Source organism: Emydura macquarii, unplaced genomic scaffold (assembly GCF_026122565.2).
Source record: "Emydura macquarii macquarii isolate MOO-44397 ecotype Brisbane River unplaced genomic scaffold, CSIRO-AGI_Emac_v2 contig_1253, whole genome shotgun sequence".
In the NCBI taxonomy this organism is placed as follows: domain Eukaryota; kingdom Metazoa; phylum Chordata; order Testudines; family Chelidae; genus Emydura; species Emydura macquarii.
In genome coordinates, this window is record NW_027131390.1 from 102218709 (window position 1) to 102236883 (window position 18175).

At 35.4% G+C, this 18175-nt stretch overlaps 1 protein-coding gene across 1 annotated transcript in view; it reads right to left on the reverse strand.

Annotated features, from left to right (window-relative positions):
* Positions 1 to 18175, reverse strand: part of SLC49A4 (solute carrier family 49 member 4) — a 115469-nt gene continuing 97294 nt past the window's right edge. Inside the window, exons 8-9 of the mRNA XM_067549634.1 lie at positions 13146 to 13328; positions 1 to 8677 (exon numbers count right to left, since the gene is read on the reverse strand). Coding sequence (XP_067405735.1) covers positions 8562 to 8677; positions 13146 to 13328 — 299 coding nt within the window. The 3' untranslated portion in view covers positions 1 to 8561. The remainder of the gene's footprint in view (positions 8678 to 13145; positions 13329 to 18175) is intronic.

Below are 18175 nucleotides of genomic sequence, written 5' to 3' on the forward strand. Positions count from 1 at the left end.
AACATGAATAACTATTTTAATGTGAAACAAGCAGTACAGAAAATAACAGACACACACATCTCCACAGTAAGATTCCAGTTTTAAAAGAAATTAAATGGCAGCTATATTACGTTTACAAGTGCACAGTAGTTTAAACTCTATTTAAAAAAAATAAAATTACATCACATCAGAATACTGCATAAAAAGAATTTTTCCTAAAATAAATCGTATTTTTTTAAAATAGCAAAAGTAAAATGCATACAAACTCCAATAAAACTGAACAGTCTTACCATTTGAGGATAGTTTACAAACCCTCCCCCCCCCCCGCCACACACACACCAACCTTTTACTTTTCTGTATGTTCACATCATGTCAAAAGAAAACTAACTATGGCAAATTATTAAAAGCCAATATTTCCATCACATCAAGTACTTGTTTCTAGAACATATAGTTAAAGATGACTCTGTAGGGCAAGTAGAATTTTAAATCAGTGAAAATCCTACTCAGAGACACGGGGCCCAATTCAGAGGGGATGCTTTACAATAGGTTAAGCAACATACAGGGCAGTGCAGTTAGTTAAAGAGCCAAGGATCCTCAGAGAGCTGTTAGTGGAATTTTGCTGGGTTTCCATTTAATGATATGAACATAAAGCCCCATGAGGCAAATTCTTGCAACTTGAGAGCTCACTATGCTTCTTGCCAAGGGCACTGCAAGCACCTGCAACATGACTCATCACTTTTCAAAAAGCATCTCTAATACTTAAGATGTCTTTGTCTCTTTCCTGACCCATGCATTTGACACAGATTTAAATCCAAGATAGTTGTATTTAGTTCATAGGCAATTAGAACAAATGAGGTTGTCCTCAAAGGGCAATCAAAATTTCAAAACCAATTCAAAGGACAGTTAAATAACCAATATGTATGACAATCAGCTCTTAAAAGGTGACTTTGTAGTAAAGGAGCCTACAAAACACAGGTGCACGGCTGATATACAGCTTAAGAAACAGTAGCTTTAAAACCAGATGACTCACCCACCGACACACACACTTCCATCTTCTCTAAGATCATGGTACATCATCTTTTCTGATCAGTTTGCTTTTGCTGAGGTTACCTGTCCTGTCAGAGCAGTTCTAAATGTATGGATATATATATTTATATGCCATATATGGGGATCTGATCCCAATAATGCTGTGTGCATTCAACTCCTGATGACTTCAAAGATAGCTCAGTAACTCCACAGGATTAGTCTCTATGTTCTTAATAAAGAGTCACTTTAATAAAAACCTGAATAATATATAGGAACACCAGACATTAACAATATTTTGCAGTTCTAGAGCTCGCACCTTCCATTAAAGGACCTCAAAACATTTTACAGACAGCATTTCAACATCACAACACCTTAGTAAGGTAGGGAAGTATTATCCTCATTTTACAGCTGAGGAAACTGAGGCACAAAGAGGTTAAGTAATTTTTCCAAGATCTCTCAATCTGTCAGAGCAAGACTAAAAACCAGGCATCCAGACTCCCAGTCCTGTGCTTTAACCACAATACTACCCATCACCTCTACGTACAGACCATCGACAAAGGAAAATAATCTCTTTTGACTTTTACATACAGTGGAACTAAGGTTAGAGGGAATAAAGGGGAAAAACTCTGAATAAGAACATGAGAAAGTCATCCATAAATTCCAATACTCATGGAATAGTGAAAAATGAACATATCAAATAAATGTACAGGGGAAGTCACAGAGTGAACAACGACTACACACCGTAAAAACAGGAAGATCTACTGAAAAGAGTAAGCTATACACACTGACTCCTACACTTCGAAAAAAGAGCATCACATAAGTAAAAGCTGACTCCTGTATTTTTCACTTTAATTCTGTGTCAAACCAATATAGTATCATTCCAGCACTAAAAGTATTGCAGTCAAAGCATTACATTTAAGAATTGCAGAAAGTTTGCATGTACGGGGCATATCAGGAAAGATTTTAAGGTACTTATGCTAGCAAACACACTTTCCACTCATCTGTTTACTATGACAATCCACTGAAGCAACAAAGTATGTGAGAGTAGGTAAGTAAGGAACACAAGAAAGACAAATTTATGCTTACTCTCTGTATGCAAGGTCAATTACTGTCTTCTAAACAAACATCTCAAGGATGAACATTGAATGAAGGCTTTAACAATTAACCCAGCAATCATATTTCCTGAAGTGTTATGAACACACAATAGCTGTGCAGGGAACAAGGAAGAAATATTGATGCAATAAATTATGTGTTTATAAATTATTTCCAGGTCCAGAATACCTTAAGGACTTCCAGGAGAGAGTGCCAACCGCTTTCTAAAAATGAGGCCCTCTCAGAGGTCTCAAGCTTGGTTACGAAAAACGGGGATACCCCGCTTTACCAGTCACCTATGGAAGGAAGCCTTGGCCGTCATATCTAATTCACCATCTCTTACTTCTGGACCAATATCTGCCACAGATATTTTCTGTAATGTTGCTTTCTTTAATGAGTATCATGCTGTAGTGTTCACTATGCAAATCTAGTAAAAAAGGAGTAAGAGTGAAGTGATGTAGGATCATGGAATTCAGAAGAAATTTGTCAGAACACACTGTCCCACACACATCAGAGATCCACGATGAAAACAGAAATCAAAACATCTGCACAAATATTTACCTTTGCTTTTTAAAACTTTAGATAAAGATGAATTTTCCCTTCAATTTATTATTTTTTCATCTCCCTTGAAACGCAATCTGCTGTAAGCAGATTGACAGGTTTTCTGATTTCATTGTGGCCTCTGCATCCTCCACTGAAATGTTACTTAATAGCAGTACTCCCTTATGAATCAAAGCAGATATTCCTACGCCTCCTAAAATAGCAAACTTAAGTGAGACTTTTTCATTTTTTATTGGTGCTGGGAGAGCACCACTGCCCAAAAGTTTGTGATGAACCATAATCTCGTCAATAACAACATGGACTTGCTGAAGAGAAACTAATAAGCTTGATCAAAATGATGTGGGTATTGTTATAATTTCAGAGTTTTCTTCTTTATGATAGTCAGTGTCCTTGACTCTGGCCCCGTCATTGGAGGTTTTTCAAAACTGGTTGGACAAACACCTGTCATGGTTAGGTTTATTTGGTCCTGCCCAGTGCAGAGGGCTAGACCAGATGACCTCTTATAATCTCTCCCAGCTCCACATTTCTATATCTTGGACCTACTGAAGATAATGGCAAAATTACCATTCATTTTTATTGGGTGAGCTGTTAGCCCTATGTGACTATCTGTAACTGCCATTTGAGTGAGAGAGAGATCACACTGGTTCTTTATAAAATTTAACACAATGATATTCAACACAAAATTCTAAGCACACCATCAATACATACTGTACAACCTCCATCAACAGTGTTCTGAATTTCTGGTATTTTCACACCAATTAATAGTTATCCTGTCAAACAATTACAGTAAATTATATGTAGGTCCTATCAAGCCTAATAAAATATACAAAAACTAGCACTTAAAAACAACTGTTTGCCACAAACTAGTCAACATTTGTTTCCTCTGAAGTTTTAAAAAAATGACTCAATATAATGAGAAATGTAGATTTATTACTAAATTGCTGCTCTCAATAGCTTTATAGGATGTCTAAAGCCATGGGATAAAACATCTAATCCCTATGCAAATACCAGTCAATTCTCACTGTCGAGGAAAAATAAAGTCACACTGCTACATTTTAAAGTTGGATCGGGTGCAGCTTTAATTGTGACACACACACAATCACATAACCATAGCTATGGGGAATACTATAGCCATAGGGAAAACCCAGGTGGCTATAGGGAAGTCAAGCAGCATGTCTGGATGCTGGGCAAATGTACTTCACCTGGTTACCAGATACAAAAGACTTATATAGGGGTTGCTTAGGTTCATTTACATGTTGATCGTATAGTGGAATTTGATTAACAGTTTATACTTAACAGGAAAGACAATTATATGTACAATGGGGTACGCCAGATGTTTTCACAGGAAAGACCAAAGAGTCACTTGATTATACAATGTGGTTATCAGGTACCTGGCTATCACCCAAAGATGGGTGGCTACACAATACATGTTAAAATGCTAATTTGTATGGAGTAACTTCCTATGGGGCCAGGAAGACAGGGGGGCACGTACTGATACTTCTCAGAACAGGAGATGTCGGTTTACAGACATCAAAAGGGCTAGAGTTCACAAAAGGAGTTTGCATTTAAATGGTGGTCCTGAGACATCCTGTGGGATTTTAGCATCTTTATCTCAATCTCAGTTTGGGGCATCCTGTCAGTGATTTAACCTGAGGGCTTCCATCACAGTTCAGGCTACTCAGTTTCAGGCCAGGCCCTCTATAATCAATTTCAGGCCAGGCATTCTATAATCAATTCTATGATAAATTCTTTGATTCCACATCACAAATCTACTATTTTCCCCCTTTTTGGTAACAGCCAATATATGTACACACATATTAATTATGTAAGAATATGTATTCACTTTTTTTGTAGTCTAAACGTTCTCCATAACACACATTCCAGGTAGCAATATAATCTCTCTTACATGCAAGCAACCAGCAACTCTCATCAAACCCAGTGAGGAATGCATTCAATGTGTGAGCTGCAGATGCTCAGCATCTCTCAGGATCAGACTCCTCTAGATGCTGTTCTTGGAACCTAGTCACAAGCAAAACCATTGTTACTAACATGATTCTGCACTCAAGTACCTCTTTGAGCATCAAGAGATTTGACAAATGTAACCTTGTATTTTAATTTTAAAATGTCCTACAGAGAGACAGGACATCATCTCCAGCCCATTTCCAAACAACTGGATCTGTACAAAACAGTCTCTTCATAACACTGTGGATACACGAGCCACACATATAGGCTGAAATTTTCCCAGACACTTAGGGATTTAGGACACCCAATATCCATTCATTTTAAATTCCTTAGGTGGCTTTGAAAATCTCAGCTGTAGCATACACCTGTATACATTACATACAGTACTATACAATTTCCTCCTTCATATTCTGTGGGTACAGGAACTACATATATAGTTTGTGCCCGTATATGCTCTATCTCCAATACAGTATATACAATGTACACATAGTACCTAAAATCCTTGGGTTCTGCACTTCATGTTCAGTGATTTTCTAACATTGAAAATAACTTTCTTTGAATATTCCATATGCTTGGTCAACCCTTCTCTCTCTAGAATTGAACTGGGAATTCAGAAAGTTCTGCTTCCACGGTACTTGTGTAGACACAATTTAAAAGAGAAAAGGCCATAAAGGAAGGAGAAGGGAAACAAGAGGGAGGATGTGGACAGGGGGTGGCGGAAGGGGAAGAGGGGGAAACTGAAGAGAAAGAAAATAGGGATGGAAGTGAAGCCCGGTCCTTCTAAATCTGATCTGCCTCATTAGCAGCAAGAGAAATAATATAACTCTGGAGCCAACGAAAGTAAAAAAGCAGCATAGCTGGAAGTTGAATTTACAGTTATTATGGAGCCAAGTGAAAACCTGAGACGCAGCCTAGAATATAAATAGCTATTTAAACAAAGATCTATTACAAACGAGGAAAGGGAACTGCACAGCCTCATTCCTCACATTTTCAACACAAAATGCAGCATAATTGTCCATATTCTAGTGGCTTTGCACTTATCAGGGCTAGGAAAAATTGCCCTTCTGGATTTCTACAGAAAATAACACAGAGCCAAGAGGGGAAAGGGAATATTGTCTTTTCTCAGAATATTTTCCTATTGAAGTCAGTTCGAGTTAGGGTGAGAAATGTTTGTAATGTTCAATCCATGTCAGTAATTGATTACGCCCCACATGGACATGAAAACATATCCATTGTTACTCACTGAAAATTAAAGGGATAATTAAAACTAAGTTGTACTTCCAAAAACTGATGTGCTCTTTTGCTGTTGAATAGTAAACATGAAATATTTTATATTTCATTTCTGAATCTTTTCTGGAACTATTATATATTAACACATAAGCAATATTTAAAACCCATTGCAGCATGAAGTCTCTTTCAGTATGACCTGATTAGCAAAGATAGATTTTACCCTTAGAAAGTCAAAAATACTAAATAGGTAGCCTGCTCTGGTAAATGCTACTCACGCAGAATTTTCATTGGCTTCAGCTGGATTTCTGCCTGAATAAGGGCTGCTGGCTTGGATTCTATGGTGGAGAATGTTTTCTGTGCAGTCAAATGAAGATCTGAGCTATTTTAAAGATCATGTTAGAAACTGCATTTTAACTTTAACAAAGCTACAATATTTGATATTTCCTCTGCCCTCCAACACATTCCCTTCACCCAAAGATATATTGATCTGATGAAGTCCAAGTCTGAAAATTCATTTCTACTTCTTCTCATAGCACCAGACTCTTACCTATGGGAGAACTTAATATAATTAGGATCTGCTCCTGTAGTTCTTCCTCAGGCAAAAGTTCCATCAGACTTAATGGGAATTCTAGCTGAGTAAAGACTGCAAGGTGATGGCTTTATAGTAGAACAAGGCCAAGAAAACTGAGTGGGTTAACACCTTTGTACAATCAACTGAAAAGGTGAAGACAGTAAAAGGATATGTCCAACTGTTCTTCACCTGTTGGTTAGATTTATTTAAGTTATCTTTAGTGCCTTTCAAGGAAGAACTCTGATCTTGTAATAGCTGATATAGCCAATAAACTAGATCACATCATCCCCATTACCTGCTATGGTAAATATGCCCCTTTCGTTGAAAACAATAAAAGAAAATGTGAAATAACTTATTTCATTTTACTGCATAAATACAATTTTGAATTTAAAGTGTTAATGAAATATTTGCTCTCTACAGAGAAAGCAGACAGAACGGATGGATTAGCGCATTGTTCAGCTTTTATTTTATAGAGTTATAGTGGCTGTATTACTCAGGGATGGCAGAGCAGAGCCCCTCACAGGAGTAGAATGCGTTTGATTCAGATTTCTCACTGAAGTGGAACATTACATGCCAACACCCACAAACATATACACATCCCTCTAGATCAAATAGCTACATTAAGAAAAGACATTCACCCAGTGAAATAAAACTCATGTCACAGTTGGGGTCTGTGTACATCTTCATTCACTGAAATGACTGCTTCAGTTGACTGCAGTAGCATACCACATTATTTTAAAATAAACCTATATACACACTCTATATACAATATTTATATATTCTATAATTATATACAACATATAAATATTATATATGCACACACTCGAATCTATACATTTACGCACACACACACATTACACAAAATACAGGAACACAATGGAAATGCTGTAAATAATTTTGAACTGAATTATAAGATAATAATTCAGAAGTTACTAACCAGTTTAAAATTGAGTTAAAAAACTACTCAACTTGTCTTAAATATTTCTGTTCAATTAAGGGCCAGATTGACCACAATTTACCAGTTGGCATTGTACTTCCCAGGTTATAGCAAAATTCATGGACTCATGAATCAAAATGTTCCACGATTTGTCATTTCACCGCTAACAAGGGCACCTCACAAAGTCCAAAGTCATTTCAGAAATGTACCACTTGTAAAGAACTGGATATTTAAAAAACATTATCTAGGTACCCATAATTGTAAACTAATCTTAAACACACATGCACTATGGCCCAAACCCTAAAATCTTTACTAAAGCTAAACTTACAGGGGATTTGGCCCTACACTATTCAGTGTAATGGAACTGGGTTTCACAGCATTAATTGGAGATGAAAGAGAAGTATAGTGGTGGCCATTACGTTATCAACTATGACATCTGAGATACCCCACAGTTCTCTCCTATTCTAAGCATATGGAAAAACCGCAGAATTTCAGACGCTACTTTCACAGCTAATGGTGACTTTTAGTGGCAACTACTATATGACTAAAACTGCACTTATTCAGTCCACACTTGTTCTGGAGTGAAAATTAAAGCATTTCTAGTAGTGCAAGGACTGCTAAGATTAGTCAGTATGGTTGAAAACCCAGGTACTAGAGTCTTCTATCAGAAATGGCTTTATTAGAACATAATGTAGTGTAAAGACACCACATTATTGTAACTTATTCATTTGCTGGCCTTTTAATATTTAAACGTGTTAACTATTTAAAAGTTACAAATTTTTAAAAAAAGTTGATTCACTATTCCTATTCTGACTGATGGAAAGATTACTGGTAACTTGGCATCCTATGGGTACCTAATGCAATCTTTAAGTGGTTTGAGTTGGCACAGAAAATCTGTACACTTAATTGCTACAAGTATTCTTTTAAATAAGATATCACAGTTCTGACTCTAGAATACACACATCAGATATATACCACTTGTGTATTTTAAGATACTTTGATTCCCAACTCAAGTACCACACTGTTTATCAAGTCTGTAACAAAGATCAAGTCAAAAGATGTTTTTAAAAAAATATCTTTGTAGACTGGTAAAACAGCATTTAAAATTTTGTAGTTTCTTTGCTTTTTCCTCCATACAGCTATGCAATTCCAAGAAACGTGCAGAATGCAGTATCGATTTCCAACTCTGCCAGTTCTGTGCTATTAAACTGAGACAACGACATCAAGATAAAGTCTATCATAGGATTCCCTGAAGCACAGAATAAGGAGCAGGCTGAGTAAACACGATCCTGGGAGGCACCAGTTGAACCAGGACAACTCTGTAAAACAAAAAACCAATGCAGTCTCAGAAGTTCATATAACATTCTCCACCCTTAAAGCAACCAGGACTTAAATACTGGAAGCTAGAAGTTTAATTAATGGCTTTGAGCTAGATCTGCTCTAATTGAATAACAACCAAAGGATTGAGAGATGGATGAAAAATTTTATGAGAGGTTACGGATTTCTTTTAAAAACTCAACGCCATTAATTAATTAATTAACCAACCTTTCATAGAGTCTAAGGCCAAAAGGGTCCATTATGATCATCTAGTCAGACCTCTGATATAACACAGGTCATAGACCTCCACCAAAATAATTCCTAAAGCAGAACTTTTAGAAAAAATATCCAATCTTGTTTTAAAATGGTCATGATGGAGAATCCTCCATGACCCTTGGTAAATTGTGCGAATGATTAATTACTTTCATCGTTAAATTTATGCCTTATTTCCAATCTGAATTTGTGTAGCTTCATGATCCAATTATTTGAAGTTGTTATATTTTTCTCTGCTACATAGAAGAGGCCATTGTTAAGTATTTATTCCTGACGTAGGTACTTATAGACTGTAATCAAGTCACCTCTTAATCTTCTCTTTGTTAAATTAAATAGATTGGGCTCCTGGAGTCTACTGCTATAAAACATGTTTTCTAATCCTTTAATCATTCTGATGGCTCTCCTCTGAACCCTCTCCAAGTCCTTCTTGAATTGTGGACACCAGAATTGGACACAGTATTCCATTAGTGGTCACAGCAGTATCTAAGATAAACTTTTTCTACTAAAGATTCTCCTATTTGTTCATGCCAGGATTGCATTAGCAATCTGGGCCACAGCATCACACTGGGAACACATGTTCAGTTTATCCACCATGACAGCCAGATCTTTTTCAGTCACTGCTTCCTAGAACAGAGATCCCGACCCTGCAAGTCTAGCCTACACTCTTTGTTCTTAGATGTATATGTTTACATTTAGCCATATTAAAACGCATATTGTTTGCTTCCACCCAGATTACCAAGTGATTCAGATTGCTCTGAATCAACGACCTATGTCCTCTTCTTTATTTGCCACTCCCCCAATTTTTTTGTCATCTGCAAACTTTTTCAGTGATGCAAACCAACCTTAAACTTGTCTATACAAACAATTACATTGTGGAAAGCTAATGTGTAAATGTACCCCACACTAACCTTCCATGGTGTAACTATTCATGTACATTCAGTTGATGCATGTTAACCATTAACTAGAGCACTTTGAACTACTCCTTTTTGAAAGAGAACTATCTTAAAGTGCTCTAACAAACTGTTAACGCACGTCGGCAAGGCATAGACAAAGTTAGACCACAGCAGGCTAGTGCTGGATAAATTTACACCCTATCGTGCCATGGTCTAATAAAACCTTACATTTCTATTGGCTAAAATACAAAAAGGATAATAAACAGCACTTTGAGCATGAAACAATGAATCAAATCAGCTACATAGTTTGGACAGAGAGAGCTAATTTCTCAACAAAAAGTTTAGTGCGGTAAAATCATCCAAGTTATAAAGGTATCACAAAAAACTCTCAGGAGGCCTCTTTGTAACCATTAAATGTAATAGGGGTAATAGCCCTTAAGAGCATGCATCTTGCAGGTTTGGAAAATCCTCCCCACTGGTCAATGTTTATTTATTTATTTTAATGAGAAATCAAAGGCACAGCACTTCCCTTTGTATTAGTATTTTGTCTCCACCTTAAGTTACTGAAGAAGCATTCATTTTACTGGAGATGGTCTTTTCCTTCATTCAGTATTTCTACAGAATTCTAGCACTCCCTTAAGGTCTAATTAATCATATTAAAGACTCCATCAACGCTGCTTTAGTTTAGTGTATAATTCATATGGCTAAAGGTAAAGCACAATTTGTGTTCTGGAACACAAAACATATCGGAAAGCTTGAGAAACCAACCAAAATGGAAGTTCAAAACCGGCACCCTAAAAACCTTGTCTCTATTCATGTAGTAAACTTAGACATGCCCCACTAAAAATATCCCTTAGTTTATGTAGGATTGCTGTAAGTATTCTCAGAAGTTATTAAAAATATGCTTCACTAACATTTTCTACAGAAAACTATATTTATGCTTAACTGGACTGAACATAATCTATTCTAAACCAAACATTAAAAAAGCTGAGAATTTTATGACCTTTTAAACCTTCTCTTTTTGTACTACAAAAATCACTAGACCACTAGTCAATTCATGCTAACACTCATCATAAAAATAAAATAAAATTTTATTTAAATTTAAAATTAAATAAAATAGAACACTGAAGAAAGCATGAAACTATGCAGAAACTGGGCTTTTGATATTAGAATACAGTGCTAGGAAATTAGAGCAGGGATTCTAAAAGGCTTAAATCTCACATTCTAATCATCTGAATCAGAATGTTCAATCTGTTGGAAAACTTCAAGGATTGGCTCTTAACAGCCTTAGAAATTGAGACACTAATATCAGAGTATGAGGAGAGGGAAGACATCAGAATGAAAACTAGTGATGGATTATATGATTTGAAAGTGAGACAGAGGGCTAGAATTCTACTGCACTCTATTTGGAATGATGATAAAAGGTGTTTGCAAATCATAGAAGAAAAAGACTGATTTAAAAGGAAGCCTTTTGTTACAAAATAATTTTCCATCTTCAATGGATTTTTCTTTTGGTAACATAGCTAGGAATTTCATCAAATAGACATTGATCAACCCTTAGAGATCATATAAATGGTCATGCTTTTAATAATTTGAGAAATGCATTCTCAGTGATGAAGTAATCTTGAAGATAAGTGTAACTCAATGCTTCTTCCTTTAGAAAAAGACTACAGCTTTATGCTTTTTTCATATTTGTGTTCACATATATTTATTGACATCCTTTATGAAAAAAGAGGTCCAAAACCCTGCATTTTACAATGTTACTGCCGTGTTTTGAAATATTATTGTAGAATACTATAATTATTTTTAGTAAAATGACCTCAGACCCATTGATACAGTACACTGTATTATATCCTAATACTCAATGGAAAAGGAATTCATAACACTGGACTTTCACTCATTTGGAAGTACACTGAAAATATTTCAAATTTGTCGTTTCATTTTGGCTACTCAATTGTGAACGTTGGAAACAATAGTATTTTTGTGTTAACAGTTCACATCCACTAATATTCGAAATATAAATTTGATTGTTTAGGAAACTCTCAAATTGCAATTATGATTCAAACATCAAATCACTTTTAACTGGTAGGTACAGGCTAACATTTGAAAAACTGACTTTTAATTTTCAGGCCACAAATGACCCTATCGGAGAATGCGCCTACACAACAGTAGTTAGAAGTTAGAATGAAGTTTCACTGATCCCTTTTCACAATTAATTGTAGGTAGAAAACCAGAGACTATGTTGAGACAGCTGAAAGTTTGGTCAATAATATAATATTCTTAATTTCAAAAGAGAGTTTACTGTGAAGTTTACCATTTTCCTCTTGGCTGGGAACATAACATTTTAATTAACAAATGTCTTGACAATTATACTTAGAATTCATATGATGTTTTTATATTTAAAATTGAAATAAAATAAATTTTATAGCAAAATAAAAACATTTTGTTTGAAAGTACTCTTCTTTTACAAGGGGAAAAAAATTAGCCTCGGACTTCTACATATAAAAGTAGCAGTTTGCAACTTTAAAAAGAAGAATTAGTAAGATTGCAGGTTTTTATTCTAAACCTATCTAGGTTCTTGTATTGTTACCGTAGTAACTCAGTAGCTAAATGCAAATATAATCCACAAGATATACCACTCAAAATTACAATGAGGCATTATGTGAGCAAATAAATAATACACAAGAGATGAAACAAATAAAGGAGCTATAAAGAATTTGTTGGAAATATCAGACACATAGGACTGCCTTAGCACCTGAGACCACTACATCATCTAATGCAGTATTCTGAATCTGAGTGGTTGCCAATATCTTGTTAAGGTAAACCTCTCCCACCATCAATACTGCACTCAGCCATGTATGCAATGATAAACATGGGGGAGGGGTATTCCTTTCTGATCACCACACGCAATCAAATCAGTTTATACCCTGAAGCATGAGATTGGATTAGCTTTATTGTTATTCTAGCTAGAATAGCTACACATGTTGTTAATGGCCAGAACATTATCCAGTTCTTTGTAAAAATTCAGCCATCATGTTTATCTCAATGGCTTCCTTCTACAGTGAGTTCTGCGCAAAGTTTGAATATCTGTCTTCTACTAAAGGATTTCATTCTTGGATTGGCATTCATGTAAAGAAAAACAATTACGTCTTTTCTGCTGCTGATGTGCAGGAGATTTATGCACAGAATTAGCATGAATGAAAGTTCTGTATGTGAATTCTCCTCCCACTGGTGCCAGAATAGACCCATTATAGAATGCATCTTCACAGAGAATTACATTCAGTAAGTAGCTGATATTTCTTACCTGTGTGGTAAAATGTGAGAAAAAATAAGAGCACTCCCATAAACATGTTACTCAGAAAGGTGACAACACCACATGTAATTCCTTCTGGAACAGGATAGACAGTCTCCACGAAAAGCTCAAAGAATATAGGTATGCTACTATTCAGGAATACTCCCAGCAAGATACAGGATGTGTATAAAGTAGCTACAACAAAAAACAAAAACATTGGTTTAGTTTCATAGCAGCATTGTGCTATCATATTTCTAACAAATATGCCCAGGATATTAATGGTTAAGTAATTGGAAGACAGAGAATCAGACCTGTTTTTACCCTCTGTACACCACACTTTGAATAATGTCTCTATGACAGTACTCAGCATTTATTACTGGTTTGATTGCTTCAGCAATGTTTATTTGGATACAAAACTGCATTTCTGAAGATACAGTCAGTTACTTGGAGTATGTTTGACAAATAACAGAAAACAACAGAAAAAATATTTATGCAAAGAGACATCTAGGTTGATTTACATCCTAAGTGAACAATAACTATTTTTTTATATTCAGGGTCAAAACAATTACTGTACTGAATCAGAAATGAACTGGAAATTAACATTTTGACTCTCAGTTCCAAAGGTCTGAACTAGTTTTTGCTTTCACTTTCCAAACAAATAATACTAAAATCTGCTTTGCTCACTGTCTACATGTATGTGTTTTCCAAATCACTACTGTTTGCTTTAGTGACAAAACACATTTTATATTACAGTGAGCAAAGCAGAGTCAACATGTCCCCATGAAAGACATTTACCATCAATCACCATAGAGCATTATCCAAGATACTGGGGTATTTCCTTACAATCAAAGTAGCTACCATTGCATTTTCCTATTCTAGGCTAATATATAAGGCTACCTAGGAACATTTATGGCCCACATTGCAGCAGCAACTGTAGGGAAGTGGTTCTCAACCTTTCCAGACTATTGTACTCCTTTCAGGAGTCTGATTTGTCTTGTGTACCCCAAGTTTCACCTCACTTAAAAACGATTTGATTACAAAATCAGACATAAAAATACGAAAGCGTCACAGCACCCTGTTACTGAAAAATTGCTTACTTTTTCATTTTTACCATATAATTATAAAATAAATCAATTGGAATATAAATATTGTACTTACATTTTAGTGTATAACATATAGAGCAGTATAAACAAGTTATTGCTTATACAATTTTAGTTTGTATTGACTTCACTAGTGTTTTTTATGTAGCCTATTGTAAAACGAGGCAAATATCTAGATGAGTTGATGTACCTCCTGGAAGACCTTTGTGTACCTCCAGGGGTACGCGTACCCCTGGTAAGAAACACTGCTGTAGGGGAATACTGCAGTATCCCAACATGCCACCATAGAACAGCAAAGTGGGTTCTTCTCTTCTCCATTCACCAATACCAAAAATTGTCAAAGGTACTGACTTCAGAATCTTTACTGCTGGGGTTAATAGTTATAGATCATATTTATATATGTCCTCTTCCCTCACAAAGCACTTGGGACATTGCATAACCATGTAAAAATAATGTATCATAAAACACACACACACATGTATTTTAAAATCTAATATACTAAAAAAGCCAAAGCAAGAGGATCAATGTTAAAGGCAGAAAGAACAGGGCTTGTTGTATTTTACAGGACTGGCAGTAAGAAAATATATATTTTAACTTGTAAACTAGAAAAATGGATATGGAAATGACCGTATTAAAAATCTGGAAGCCTCCAATAACATTTATAGTCACACCTCTAACTTTAACCACACTTTAATGATGAGAAAAACATTTTCATGTAATGTTTATGTAAAGCATCTAAAACTCTTGAGTGCTATAAACATAATAAATAATTTTATGGCACCAATTCAGCATTTAAAAGTAACAAATCCAATTTAGTCGACAAACACAAAGTCATAAATAAAATATGCAGTGCAAGAAAAATTTATTGGAAGAAATCAGATAAATGATAATCCAAAAGTTGCTCTAACCTTTTATTTCACATACTGCAGTGAGTACTGTACCTTAAATACCAGCTCAAGGGGTGACAAAGCTACTGGGGCAGGGTGAGGGCCACCTATTCAAAGTAGTCCATCTATTTTTCATAACATGGACTTCAGACTGCATGATCATTAGAGTGCTCCACGATTATTTTTATAGTTTAAACTAACTTCTGTTAAAATTACACTAAATGCTTTTTCAGTTAAGAAGCCCTGATTACCATCAATGGTGTGCAATACAGACAAGAACAAGTGTCAGGAGAAAAGCTAATATTCCTTCCTTAATCCCTTCCTCCAAAAACAGGGTAAACAATTACTTCATATCTGCTTGGATAAAAATACACAATAGAACTGTACTTCATCTGCATGACATATATCATATCAGAAGAGCACTTGCCCTTTTCTATGAAAGGCAATTAACTGGGAAAAAAGCAGTGTGCAAAGACATGTGCCCAAGCCACTTACATTAGCAAGCTCCAGTCATTAAGAAATAATGGAACCAGGGTTTTTTTTAAAGCAACTATGATCGAGTATTTGTTATTTTTAGGATCTGTATAGATCTCTGTGTATGTTAAGCAGCTATTAACTGTAGCATCTGAGGCTTTGACACTTACTGTATCCATGGAACAATGATCTAAAACACTGCTGTTTGGGTTGCCTTTGGGCTGTCCTCAGATTAGCCTGGCATTACCTCAGTGGGAGCCATAACCAAAATTCTTGTTTGAGCAACGTAATATTTATGTTTGATCCACTACCAGGCCAGATCACACTACAGAGCCCGTTCCAATCATACCTGCTAGGAAGGAGAATGATATGCACTGATGATAGCATCATAGCAGAAAAAGTCAGCTGTGTAAAGAACAATAACTAACTGTGATTAGGAATGGACATCTCTCAATTGGCTCATCACAAAAGATAAAAAAGTGGGTAGAGATTTGGTTTTAGAACTGATGTGGGCAGATTGGATACAAGAAAACAAACATTTTCCTATTTATGTATCCCAGATTTTCCTCAAAAATTTATTTATTGATGGGGCAGATATATGAGCTTATTTGGTTATCCATTACTATAAATTTCCGTGGCAAGAAGAAAGAATTGGAATAGAGGAAGTGGTACACAGTGGTAGCCATTTAGCTATTCTCAGTTGGGCTTAGAACACAGCGAAACTGGTCTTAAATATCTTCAAGGCAACAGTACAAATCAGTTCCTAGAATATCTGTATTCCAGGAAAGTCCTGTAAGGTATATTAACAGCCTCCTCTTACGTTCTGCCCTCTCCAGCAGTGGTTCACAGCCCAGCTGGTCACTTAGACTCCCATTGACTTCAGAGGCCTTTGGATCAAGCCATTAGTGTGGGGGAATGTCAGGCATACTGCAAGCAGGTGGTGGTGTGCAAGCTTCCCCAAACCACTCTGACCATATATCCTGATCTCCTATACCCTGGTTATTCCAGTAACGGGCCCCTTATGAGCAGAAAAACTGTGCCAATAAACGTAAAAATAAACTTAACTTTTAAAAAGCACTTCATCTGTAGATCTCAAAGCACTTTAAGGAAAGCAAGTATCTTTATCTCCAGTATTACAGATAGGAAAAACTAAGGGACAGAGAGATGACGTAATTTGCCCAAAGTCACATAGCAGGTTAATGCCAAAGCTCGGAACAAAATCTAGGTCTTCAGAGTCCCTGCCAACTCTGTCATCCACTTGGCTATGCTGTCTTATTTCACATCAAACATATGCTGTTTACAGTAAACAAATTAATCTTTTTATCATTTTATCCTTTTTGCATAAATGACTTCATAGCCTCTCTCATTATGGTTATTTGTTTAATATTATGTCCTATATTTATATATGTTCTTATTTGCTGGAAGTTATTTATTTTTAATTATATTGCATAACTTAAATTCAGTTTTTGACTCCATAGATAATTGAGTGCCTAATGCCCAGTGTGAATAAAGATTTTGTAAAGGGAAATTCTGATACTTTCCCCAAAATGTTAAATACTGTTGAAAATACTGATAAACATTAGAAATGTATTGATCTTTTATGCATCAAACATTGAATCTGATTCGTATGCAACAGGTGTTATATACAAATTCCTAGACAGAGTTAGTATTTATATCCACAGGTATTATCAGCAACACCAAGTAGCAAAATACTGAAACTGACATTGCACCATGTTATATAGTTATCTTGGGTCAATATACCCCATTGTACATTGATTAATGTAATGAGTTCAACACAAAGCAAACTAACAATGCATTATTCTAGTACAGACAACGGAAACAACTATTTAAGAGTTCAGTGTGTACACAAAACTGTCTTCGGAACTCAGAGAAGAATTTAGCTTAGTATAATTTAAATAATGTATATTAAAATTTCTTTAAAAAATTTAAGCTTTCTTCAAGTGTATTGTAAATTAATTTCAGAATCAAGAATTTTTAAATGTCATAATTACACAGATGAGCAGTGTATAAGCCAGATGATATTGTAGCTATGACTGAGCTTGGTTTCATTTTTCATATCAGCAGATTTGGTTCTTATATATGTTTCCAAATATGCTTTCATATAAATTCTGCTGAAGATATCTTTAAAAAAAACTAAAACAAAACACTAATGACAGAAAGCAAAAGCCTTGCTGTATAAAAGGAAGAAAAGCCTGAACATAATCTACTGTTGGTTAAAGAAAACATAAATTAGTCATTGATTTTTAATATCAATGTTAAAAGGTCTCTAAGTAATTAATTTTGTAGGAAATCTCTTTAGATGATGTCATGCTTATTTAAAAAGAATTTGGCCAATATTTTATAAGCAAATGCAGGAAACAAGCATGTTGCTTTGACCTCTTTTTCAATATATAACACCATTTCCCCACTTATTTTAGGCAGAGATTTCTAAAATTGCTACACATTCTGCTGATTGAAAGTTGGTTTAGATAGTAGAGCTGGGTGACATTTTTCAGCTGAAACTTTTTAATCAGCAAAAAATGCAGATTCAGCAACAGCAAAACATTTTACATATTCATGT